We start from the raw sequence: 12,629 nt of genomic DNA, 5'->3' as shown, positions 1-12,629 counted from the left end.
CCTTGTTCCAACGCGAGGGAGGCCCAGCTCCACACCCCGCGGGGGGGGGGGGGCGGCTCGCCATGGAAGCGGGGAGCAAGATGGTCTCCCCGAAGACAAAAACAAAGAACCATGCAAACAACTCAGTGGCTACGCCTTGTACGGCAGGTGGCTTCACTGGATCTACAACCTCTGCCTCCCGAGGGGCTGGATTCGAGTCACCCTCCGAGTTTGTGTGCTGAGATGGGGGCTCCCCTAACGTCCTGACCAGGCTGGCTGCAAGCTCAGTTCCCCTCCCTTCCCCCCGCCCCCCCCCATCTCCAGCTCCCGAGCAGCTGCGATTACAGGTGGGCGCCACCGTGCCTGGCCCCGAAGACTTCCACGTCCACGTAGGATTGCATTTGGCTCGCCAAGTCTAGGTGTTCATGGGCTCTGTATTTCCTGGGTTCTCCCTCTTCTTACCTGTTATCAGCTGAGTGAGCACTTTTGTCTGGTCGTTCAGAATGTTCACGGTCACATTTCTGGCGGATTTGAAGTAGAGGGCATTACCCTGCAATAAGAAAATAAGACAAACACAGGAAAGTGGCAGATTTCTACACTAAAAGGACCATCCTTCCCAACTCGCCCATGAGCCGAATTGGTCCTAGTCACGTTCCAATGGATATATACCTTTACTCAGGAAGTCTAAATGCTTTTAGACTTGATACCTATATCATATACAAGAGAACAGGTACACATCCAACATAGCTTCCTCCCAGATAAACAGGCACACATACACACAAGTGTATATGTGCACAGACCTATACATAACATATATGCACATATTTACCTATCCATTCATCCACCTAAGTATGTATATATGTATGTATCCATTCATCTCTCTCTCTCCATTCTATCATCTGTCTACCCACCTACTCATCCATCTACATCCATCCATCCATCCATCCATCCATCCATCCATCTATGTCCTCTGTGCCATTACTCACTCTGTCTTTATTAAAAGGGCGCCCATCAGCTTTCACGCCACGTTAAACACTTTGGACTTCGGCTCAGAACAGGGCTCGACAAACATTTTCTGTAACGGATCTGCTACTAAAAACTTTGCCTTTTGTGGGTTTCAGCTCTCGGTTGTTTAGGTATAAACCCGGTTTTAGTTCGCAGACACAGAGTTACGGATGTCTTACAAGAAGACTTCATTCATGGACAATCGTATTTCAATTTCACGTCATTTGACGTTTATAGTTTTCAATGTTACTCAAACTTAATGTGTCATGACTTAGTCGTCTTTTCTTGTTTTGTCCTCCCTACACATATTTTAAGAATGTGCAAACCATTCTTAGTGTGCTAGCAGTACAAGGACAGACGGAGGGCTGGGTAAACCTAGGGTTGTTGTCAACCTCTGGGTTAGAAGTACTCTTCCCATGGATATTCAGTGTCATCTAATTGTGATTGAAAAATAAAAGGAAACCATTTGGTCATTTCTATCTTTCAAAATCTTTGTTACCAAATGAGAATTCATTACTCCATTGATGTACTGAGTGCATTCAAATTCCTCAGACATGGTTAGGGCCAAAAGAGGAGAAGAAAGAGATACGTGGGGGAGAGGAAAAACTGGACAGGAAGAAGGTAGGAGTGGGAGAGGGAATGTGGTGGGAAGTGGAGAGGGAGGTATGGGTGAGGAGGAGAAGGAGGGCCAAGAGGAACTTGCATTTCTGGTTTTTCTCGACCCCTCTGTGGAGTGACTCAGGGGTTTCTTCCATTTCTACCTTTCTCTGCTCCCACATTTCAGAGGATCCCCTGTCCCCGCCCTCTGCCATCGGCACCTTCAAATACTACCCCCTCCCCCCCGTCCTACTGTGACTCCTGGCAGGGAGGGGGGCTCTCATAAGAGCTGTGCTGAAGATTTACTGTAAGAGAATTCATACAAGCACCCGTCCCTCTCTTTTATGACAATGTCAAAATATTAGAGCTTCCTATTAATTGTGCTAATATGCCACATCCTAGGAAATAACATTTTTCAGACATGGGAGTTTTCACAAAGAATCTCATTCTCTCACGTCTATGTCTACGTGAAAGACTGTCAGAGAAAGAGCCTCACAAGGGGGCTGGGTCCCTGTGGTTTCTAGCTTGCTCTGATTCTGCCTATGGCGATTACGCAGGGAAGACACTAGCCAGCTGAAGGGTCCCTGAGCTGAACGAAACATCTTCCGTATGACACCAGGATGGAGGCCGGCAGACTGGGTGAGAATGAAGATCAGGCCACGCCAGTGCTGAGCTGGCCAGCCTAGGATTCTTCTGCCACGGGGCCATTTGGGATACCAGAAGACATGCAACCAGCCTCCCACATGGAGGGAGAAAGAGTCCACATCCACGCTTTCCACGATCACAAAAGCAGCGCCCTTTTTTTGTTCTGGAATTCTCTGTACACAAATGCTTGTGTCTTTCTTCCTCTGAAGCAAAACAGGCTGAATAGCCTCCAACCTTTTCCCCATGACTGAAGCCACTGAGATGCACGTTACTGGTATCCATGTTCTCTCAGGAGTGCTGTACACACGCGGCTAGTGCAACACTGAATGGCTTCATCGTGCTGACATTTTAAAATCATTGTACCTGATTAGAGAAAATGGATTATGTAAAACAGGATGTGTAAATGTCAGATTGCTACCAGGCTTTTATCACCAAGAGTAGCAATCCACACCTCTCACCACTGCAAGAGATACCAATTTTTTTTTCTGGATGTTTCTCCAGATATCTTGTTTTTCAAGTGGGTCTCCCTCCCCCCACTAAACTTCTATATTGCTCTACTCTTTCCAACCTTAGATGGTATTTAATTTCTCCTATACAGTGTCTCAGTGGGTCCGACAATTAAGAGTGTGAAGTGAGCGGAACCAGGTGACTTGTGTGTTGACATGTCAAAAGATGACAAGCTAACATAGCAACGTGTCTGTGTGTCCTGGCATGGAGTCAAAAGGGTAGACTGATTGAAAATCTGAAGCCCTGCCTTCTACTGATGAGTTTTGAGAATAAGGTCTCAACTTGCTCCCTGGGCACACACTTGAACCGCAGTCCACCTATGTTTGTCTTCCCCTCGTTGCAGGGTTGAATGGCAGACCCCTGCGGTCATATCCAGCTTCCCTCTAGGGAGGTGAAGTCTCACGGACTTTTCTACATGGGCTGGTCTAGAACCATGGTTCTCCCCATCTTAGCCTCCCAAGAGAGTGAGAAAGAGAAAGGGCAACGGTTAGGTAGACAGGGATGAAAGCGGTAGAGATAATACATGGCTGAGTAACAGGTGTCCAATCATGGCGTTTCTGTTCCCATAGTGCCTTGGGCTCCTGCTCAAATGATTCTTCTTCCCATCATGCCCTGGGTGCCCACTCAACCCACGAGGCAGGTATACAAGCCAGCGATCAGCACAGGGGAGAAGGGATGGGAGGAGCCATGAGACACCAGTGGACTCCGGTTTAGGCCCCTCCCTTAACGGACAGCGTCACTGCCTTCTGACATCTTTTCACTTTCAAGTAATCTTACCTTCTTTCCCTTAACCACATTCCTGCCTTTGCAATCTTTAATGGGTAGAGAAAAGGGAAATCCATTCGCCCTGACAGCATCACTAGGATTAGGGAGATGGGCTATCAGCATCTAGCTAACTGTTCTGAGAGGAAAACAGGGCCAGGCACCAGTGGCTCGCGCCTGTAACCCTATCCACCCAGGAGGCTGAGATCTGAGGACTGGGGTTCAAAACTAGTCTGGGCAGGAAACCCCAAGAGATTCTTATCTCCAATTAATCACCCCGAAATTAGAAGTGGCACTGTAGCTCAAAGTGGTAGAGTGCTAGTCTTGTGTGAAAAAAGTTCAGGGACAGTGCCCGGAACCTGAGTTTAAGCCCCATGACCAACAATTAAAAGGGGGGGAAAAAAAGGAAAATTGGTTAACATGGAGCAAGAGCAGGTTGCTGCCGGTCTAGGCCCCAAGAGGTTCCTTGAAACACTCGCTGTACATTCCCAGAGTGCCTGGAACATACTGTATCACATGATCCAGCGGAAACCTGGATGACCTATCTTTAACTAGCCCCTAGCCCCAAGAGGAGATGGACTTAATGCAAAGTAACCATGACAACCACGTGGTATCACTCTCGCGGAGATTTATGCTCTCCTGGCAGGAGAGGCACAGATTTTTAATATTTGCCTTTAATCCCATCCGGAGAGCTGTGCGGTCTGCTTTGACAGGATGTGACAGTCAGGAATTTCTTCTCCTGATAATCCCGCGCTGTTTTCCATCCCCCCCGCCCCGCCCCCCCAAGCACAGCTCCCAATCTGCTCTGGGAATCGACCCCTAGATCACCTTAAGACAGCACACAGCAATTCCCACACTCAGAGAAGGCTCTGAGCTCGGCGCCAGGGAGGGAGGTTCAAGGGCAAGCCGACTGGAAGCCCCAAGGGGTTCTTCCCAAAGACAGCTGGGGCAGCTTTGGCCCCTCCCTCCTAATCCTAACCCCAAGGTGTGTGTGTGGGGGGGGCTGTCTCCCAGGAACATCGCTCCCAAAGCTGATGGGGTCACAGGAGGGAAAGGGCAGCTGGGAAGTCAGCTAGATCCGGACTTCCATCACAGCTCGGTTGTTTCAATAACAATGCGTCAGTCATTACTCAGTTTGGCGTCTCAGTTTCTACATCTATACAGTGAAGTTCAAGGGCGCCCCGCGGTGGTGCAGAAAGAAAGACGTGCTTCCAGTTCGCAACTGTCAACAAACACACGGAAGCTCTAGGAGTTGGTCTCTATAAGAGACATGGCCGATTGGGATACTGGATTGAGAAAGCATGTGATTCTCAGCACTGAGTCCTGTGGCTAAACGGACCTGCCAGGCTGTTAAATACGTGTCGTCTTACTTCCGAGGGGGTCCTCCTCTTCCTAAACCGCAACCCACTTCAGATCAATCCATGATCCTCAATGAGGGGCCATTTCACAAAATAGCCAAGCAGCCCATCGTAATTGAAACCAAGAGAGAGCTGAGAAACTATCTTTAGCCACAAGGGACTTGGGACCTACGAGAAGGAAGCGTACTGTCATACCCTGCATGGAAGCCCTACACACAGAAAGAACATGAGGCCAAAGCTACAGAGATCTGGATGAAAGATCAGCTGTAGTTACAATAATAATAAATATCAATAATAATACACCAAAGCTGGGCGCTGGTAGCTCACACCTGTGATCCTAGCTACTCAGGAAGGATCTGAGGATCAAGGTTTGAAGTCAGCCCTGAGCAGGAAAGTCTGTGAGACTCCTATCTCCAAGTAACTGCCAGAAAAAAAAAAAAATGAAATGGGGCTGTGGATCAATGTGGTACAACACTGGGCTTGAGCAAAAGCGCTCGGGGACCAGAGTTTAAGCCCCACAACTGGCCAAAAAAAAAAAGCAAAACAAAACGAATCACATCGATACTGCTTCATTCATGGTGTCCAAATGTGCCTACGGAAGCAAGCAAGTGCGAGTATGGAATAAAAGGGACTCTACTTTCAAAGCTTCCCCGCAAATATAAAACTATTGTCAAGTATGCTCTAAAACAACCCAAAACACGCTGAGCATGCTGAGTTCTAAGCCCTGGAATTGGGGAAAGGCAGAGCCTCGTCCTAGACAAATGATTCAATTTTGGTTTGAGTGCCTCAGGAAAAATCTCTTTTTATTCGGGAGACACAATCATCTCCAGGAGGTTCTGTCTTTGGAGACCTGCTAGGAACCATGCCTGGGGACTGTCTCGCGCCTCCCCCTCCTCCTCCTCTCAGCCCCCTAAGCGCCTCTCCACCCCGTGGGCAGGAAACAAGGTGCTAGGTCCTTCCCAGTACGTAATACAGCGAATGAGCTGAAATGATGAATGTCCGCTAACACAAACTCCTGCTTGGATGTGGCAAACAACCAGACTGATACAAACTCAAGTGTGTCACTAAAATGACTTCCAAATGGTCCTCTGTAAGTTCCTCTTCAGCAAGCATCAAAGGCTTTTGATTATGATTATGATTATTACCATTGCCATTAGTAATTTTTAATGGGATGCTCAGGTTGTCTTGGAGTTGAAAGTATTCAAAAACAATGGCATAGAATGATTATCTCTGTGTTACCTTGGGGTATCTTTTTATATCACTATGCATGGAGGGATGTCTATGGTTTTGAAAATGTTTTCTAGTTATGAATAGGGAAGCTTTGCTGTGAAACTTTCTCAAAATAGGCTGGGAAATGCTCCAGTTTTCCCAACTATGTGCTCGTAATCAGTCACTCTGCTGTGTGCCCAAATTTGGGTGTGAGTGGTGTGTGTGTGTGTGCACACGCACGTGCTGGTCCTGAGCTTGAACTTAGGACCTGGAAGCACTTAGGACCTGAGCACTTTTGCTCAAGGCTAGCACTCTTACCACGTGAGCCTCAGCTCTACTTCCAACATTTTGGTGTTTCATGGGAGATCAGAGTCTCATGGGCTTTCCTGCCCAGGACCCAGAATGAAGGAGGAAAGGAGGCTGCAGCTTGAATTCAGGGCCTGGGTGCTGTCCCCGAGCCTAGCTAGAGGCTAGCACTCTATCAGTTGAACACAGCACCGCTTCTGGCTTTGTCTGAGTCATTTATTAGAGGTAAGAGTCTCATGAATTTTCCTGCTGGGGCTGGCTTTGAACCACCATCCTCAGATCTCAGTCTCTTGAATAGCTAGGATGATAGGCGTGAGCCAATGGTACCTGGGTCATCCCACTAACATTGTAAAGGAACCTCCTAGGTCGGAGGCACTGTTTCAAGTGCTAAGCAGTGGGAATTCAACGTCCCGGAGCTGACAATCTGTTCATATTCAACTGAGATATGAAATGCCCAATTCCATGGATGATTATAAAATGATAATGACAAGGGGTTGGAGTGAATGCCCGAGAAGGAAGCAAACTAGGATCTCACAAAAGGACACCTCCCAGGGCCTTCTGCGGGAGCGGCATAGTGTCTGAGCACACAGGGATGGGGAGCAAAACTGGTTAGCTGAACCAAAGGAGAAAGGTCCAGAATCACAGATGCCTGTGCAGTCCCCAGGCTGCAAAAGAGCTTAGTGTATTTACCGGGCAGAAAAAACAAAAGGCCCATGTGGTGGGGGCCTAGGATTCCGGGAGACATGACAATTCGTTAACACCCACCCACCAGTTGTCTCGGCTACACAAGCATGTTTCATTTTGATGGAAGAAAGTCATTTGTTTCTTGATGGGTGCTGCCTTGGGAATGCATAAAGAAGTTATTTCCTCCTTTGAGTCCCAAGTTTAGTTCACTTCCGGTTCAGCTCACTTTCACCTGTGGTTAGGTAGGAAATGAAAACAGAAACCAACTCACTCAATTGTTCTGTTCATCCCCAAATATGCACGAGTCTCTTTTCTGAGAGTTTTTTGAGGCGTATCTAAAAATCTGGAAGGGGGGCTGGGGATATAGCCTAGTGGCAAGAGTGCCTGCCTCGGATACACGAGGCCCTAGGTTCGATTCCCCAGCACCACATATACAGAAAACGGCCAGAAGCGGCGCTGTGGCTCAAGTGGCAGAGTGCTAGCCTTGAGCGGGAAGAAGCCAGGGACAGTGCTCAGGCCCTGAGTCCAAGGCCCAGGACTGGCCAAAAAAAAAAAAAAAATCTGGAAGGACTACCTGTTTCTGTCTTACACAATTTTAAGAGTTATGAACTTCCTCCAAAAATGAGGGAACTCTGAATCATTGAAAGGAAGGCTCATGCCTGTAATCCTAGTTACTCAGGAGGCTGAGATCTGAGGACAAAGGTTCAAAGCCAGCTGGGGCAGGAAAAAGCCCATTAGACTCTTTATCTCCAAATAACCACCAGAAAGTTGGAAGTGGTCCTGTGACTCAAAGTGGTAGAGTGCTAGCCTTGAGCAAAAGAGCTCAGGGACAGCGCCCATGACTCGAGTTCACACCCCATGACTGACCGAAAAGGAGGAGGGAAGGAAGGAGTCCAGGGGAGAGAGACAGATATGCTCACACATACATTAGGATCCCATACTCTCTGAGTGCACACCCCAACGGCCTAACACCTCCCATCAGGCCCTGCCTCCGAGAGTTCTGTACCGCCTCCCAATACCTCGAGCTCAGGAAGCCAGCTTTTACATTACAGATACATAGGGGAACACGACCTGTGTTCCTACCCAGAAAATATGACCACTCTGGTTACCTGTTGGCGTCAACTTTGAAGACCTTAATATATAAATCCAGAGAGGAGAGTGCTCAGTCTCCTGGGTGAGAAATGGTGGCAGTTGTAACTGGAGTGGAGGACGGTGAAAATAGATTGAACACACACACACACACACACACACACACACACACACACATTTTACAGTTGGTGGGCATTGATGATTGACTGGGCTGGGGCGGGAGGAAAGGAAGAACTCCAGGAAAGTACCAACAACGGCTCCCATGTGTGTAGGTCTGCATGTGTATTGTGAATGCACGTGTGTATGTGTGTATGTGTACATGTGGATGTGGTGTGTGTGTGTGTGTGTGTGTGTGTGTGTGTGTACTTGGGCTTGAATTCAGGGTCTGAGCACTGTCCTTTAGCTTTTGCACTCAAGGCTGGTGCTCTACCATTTGAGCCACAGCTTCAATCCCGGCTTTTTGGAGGCTCGCTGGAGGTAAGAGTCTCCTGGACTTTCCTGCCGGGGCTGGCTCTGAACCGCGATCCTCACCTCTCAGCCTCCTGAGTAGCTAGGATGACAGGCGTGAGCCACGGAAGCAAGGCCTAGCAGGGCCGGAGAAAGTGAATAAGCAAAGACCAGGAGTGAAAGGAGACAGCTGTCTCCTCCCCAGGAGGGGAAGCTGGAACCCAGATGAAAGCATTAACACTCAACCGACAAAGGCGTGCTTTTCACACAGAAGAAAAGAAAATACCGACAAACTCTGTTCTGCCCCTGGTTCACTGAAGCAGAAATGTCACAGGCCAGAATTTGCTGGCTCCTGGCCACGTGTGCAAACAGAGCTTTTCAGAGATGGGGCTCTCGGCCTGGCCTGACGGCACCCCTGGATCTGGACAGCCCACGTCTGGGCTGTGTGGCCGGCGCCTCTACCACATTCCTTGTCCTTATTTGTCCTTCTCTCCTCCCTCCGCCCCCAAGGGCTGCGGCTCTGGGCCCTAACCTTGGCAGAACACGACGTGACACTCTCCAAAGTCAAACCGCAGCTCTCGGGAGACATCTGCGTGGAGAAGCCTTCCAAATGAGGAGATGAGGATTCCCCCCAGCTGCCCAGGGACGGGCTCCCGCCCTTCCGGACGTCCAGCGGGGTCCGGTTCAGGAGAAACCAGCTGGGTCAGAGGCGCCCCGGCAGGGTGATGTAGTCTGAACGACCACTTCTGAACCTGAAGCCTCAGGACCACCCAGCCTCAGTTTCCCCAACTGAACAAGTGGGCTGATAATCTCCCCGTAAAACCCTCGGGCTCTGAGTGGTCATCGAGGCACACGCCTGTAATCCCAGCCATGAAAGAGGTGAAAGTGGGAGGAATCAGAGTTCGATGTCAACACCGGGCCCAAAGTGTAAGACCCCATCTGAAAAATGAGCTAAAAGCAGGACTGTGGGCCCGACTCATGGGCAGAGCACCTGCCTCGTAAATGGAAGGGCCCACATTCAATCCCATGGTTGCAAAAATGATCATAAAAACTCCTCCCTCCGCCTGGGGGATTTTATTCATATATTAAAATGGCATACCATCTCACGTAGGAAAAGAAACCATGTAAATAGCTTTCAGAAATATAGAACTACCAGAAGCATTTTACTTTTTTTTCTTTTCCTTTGGCCAGTCCTGGGGCTTGAACTCAGGGCCTGAGCACTGTCCCTGGCTTCTTCTTGCTCAAGGCTAGCACTCTGCCACTTGAGCCACAGCCCCCCTTCTGGCCATTTTCTGTACTTATGGTGCTGGGGAATCGAACCCAGGGCCTCATGTATACGAGGCAAGCACTCTTGCCACTAGGCCATATTCCCAGCCCAGCATTTTTCTTTTGTAGAGATGTATTCATTAAAAAAAAAAACCCAACAACAACAACTGAGTTGCTGCAAATTTTATTTTGAAGCAAGAGCTGATGTTTTAAAGGAAACATAAAGCCCTGAATCCCATGATTAAGTATTCACTGCTTTGATTAGTGTAATTTGGTCAAAAGGCATGTGTGGATTTATATTGATGGGCAGGCTTATGATAAGAGTTTGGAAAGAATAATCCAAAGCTGGTAAGGTTGGTTTTTATTTTTTTAATTAGTAAAATTGAAATAACTTTCGCTTATAATTAGTTTTAGACATTCCTTGAAAAACTGTCAGATCACATTTCCCCATGAACAAATCAATTACTGTGGAAAGGAGAAAAAAAATCACAGAACCTAAATACAAGCACCCAAAAGGAAATCGTGAAGAATGGCACAGAATAAACAGCATGAACAATGCGCAGTGCGAAGTGCTGAGTGTCGATTTGGGGGAAGGAAAGTGAACAGGATTGTCTCTCCCGAGAACTGTGATCTACAGATGGGCAAGGCCGTTGGTGACTGAGATTCATCACCTCTGTCATCTACGGGTAAAGGACGTAGGGCAGAGCCTGCCACGTAGTAAGTGCTCAGTCTGTGCGTGTTGAGTGTAAGGATGAACAGCCACTGATTGGGCGTGGTCATGTACAAATGACTGGGGGAGGGGGCAGGGAGGGAAGAGTCCATATCATATTGTGTGGTTGAGTAATAGAGACTGGGGAAGGCGAAGGTCAGAATTGGCAAATGGAGGTCAAAGTGAAGCTCAGAATTGGCCAACGACTTCCAAAGGCTCATAGAATTGAGGAAGAAACAAGTCTTAGTGCTAGAAGGTAGGACATACGGAAGACCCTGCTCCCCCCACCCCCCCGCCCCTCATTTCCCTTAATTCAAGTGTAGCCTTCACTAGGACAGGTTTTAAAGGTCTTATCCTTTGCTCCCTGAGTAAATTCTAAGGAATAAAACTGTCACTCTACCTCAAATGCCTAATGAGTAATAAAGACAGCAGTGGTTATTGAGTACATATTCTGTCAGAGCAAGAACTTTTCATTCATTGGCCCATTTCAACCTAATAGCAGCCTCACTAATTATGCATATTATTACCCCACATTTGTTTTTCAGATGAGAAAGCTAAAGAGCACCGGATTCTCCTAAATACTTCCAGAAAACCACAGACAGGGTGCAAATTAACCTTCTGTGAATTGCACCGGCCCGAAGCAGAGGCTGGGAGAGGAAGAAGTCTTCTACTACAGACTGAACATGATCTCTCATTTTATTTAGGGACTGTACAATTCCATTCAAATCTGAACTTACTGCTTCCTTTCCTTTTGTTCGTGTGTGTGTGTGTGTGTGTGTGTGTGTGTGTGTGTGTGTGTGTGTTTGGGGCTTGAACTTACCACCTGGCACTTTTCCTGTTCAACACTGGCACGCTACCACTTGAGCCACTTGTGGCTTTTTGCTGGTTGACTGGAGATAGATATCTTAACCGACTCTCCTGCCCAGGATGCCTTCAAACCACCTTCCTCAGCCTCCTAAGTAGCTAGGATTACAGGCCTAAGCCACCAAGGCCCAGTTGTCACTTTGCTTTCGATTAGAAAGTCTTTTAATTCCGTAGGTTTCTTAAGCCCTCTTCATCACGGGCCAGATGTGCACGCAGGTGCATTACTGATGGCGTGATAGGAAAGGTCCAGGTCAGGTCTCAGCAAGAGGGTTTCTGGAGTAACTTTCAGAAACCAGAGGCACTGTCTTTCCAGATTTCCCTCATCCCCCAGCTGATGCAACATTATTTCAATTTAATTTCATTCTACCCAGAGGAAGGGCTTTGTTACTGCTTTGCAGCTGAGAGCTCAGGGGAGGGGGTGGGGGTGTGGGAAGAAAAATTACATTATATTTGGTTTCTACTAAAGAGTTTTTAAGAGAAATCTGTTCTAGCTGGCTCATTTTCCTTGCCCAAATCCCTGTTTTGCAACTTGACAGAAAAACACCGAAAACAATAACAACAACAAAAAACCCCAGAGCTGATGAAAGAAAGATGGTAGAAATAAACTAGCCATAAATAAAACAAGCTCCTCACAGATCCTTAACCCCATCACCATGGCAATGAATATTCATATTTCGAACCTCTGACCTCCATTACCATTGGAGGCTTTTTTATGGAAATTTCTGATGGTGTCCTTTTTTTTTTTATGGTCCCTCTCTCTCCTGTTGGTTCCTACTGTTCATAAACATTATTAGGCAGAAAGTGATACTGTGTCGTAATGAATTACAGTGTTTTTAGTACCTCAGAATCTGGAGCTTTAAAAACTCCTCTTTAGAAGTCTTTGGGAATATAAATGTCCCTACAAAGGCACCGCTCTTTGACAGGATAAATACTTGAGGATGTATGTGTCTCCCATAGATTTTGCATCCTGCTGTCACAAGCACAGTTTCTGTGGTATTCCAGAAAGGCACCGTGTTTTCTAGTTGACAGTTGAGACCACCAAGGCCAGCAAGAGTCTAGCCACCTTGACATGTCTGATTCCCGAGACCACGGCTTTAATGACTGTTCTCCTCTGCCTCATGAGGAAATGCCATGGAGTATTGTGAAGTCTTGTGGAATACAGTGACGGATGTAGATACTTTTCCCATGCACAGATATTCTCC

General features: G+C 47.6%; 1 protein-coding gene across 5 annotated transcripts in view; it reads right to left on the bottom strand.

Moving 5' to 3' along the window:
- Sgcd (sarcoglycan delta) overlaps positions 1-12,629 on the bottom strand; it is a 464,814-nt gene that overhangs the window by 55,156 nt on the left and 397,029 nt on the right. For all 5 annotated transcript variants that reach the window (XM_048334294.1, XM_048334295.1, XM_048334296.1 and 2 more), the window contains one exon: positions 442-529. In XM_048334294.1, the coding sequence (XP_048190251.1) occupies positions 442-529 (88 nt within the window). The remainder of the gene's footprint in view (positions 1-441; positions 530-12,629) is intronic.

This window comes from Perognathus longimembris, chromosome 25 (genome assembly GCF_023159225.1).
Source record: "Perognathus longimembris pacificus isolate PPM17 chromosome 25, ASM2315922v1, whole genome shotgun sequence".
Classification (NCBI taxonomy): domain Eukaryota; kingdom Metazoa; phylum Chordata; class Mammalia; order Rodentia; family Heteromyidae; genus Perognathus; species Perognathus longimembris.
Note: the sequence above shows the minus strand (reverse complement) of the source record. Positions and strands in the feature narration are given on the sequence as shown.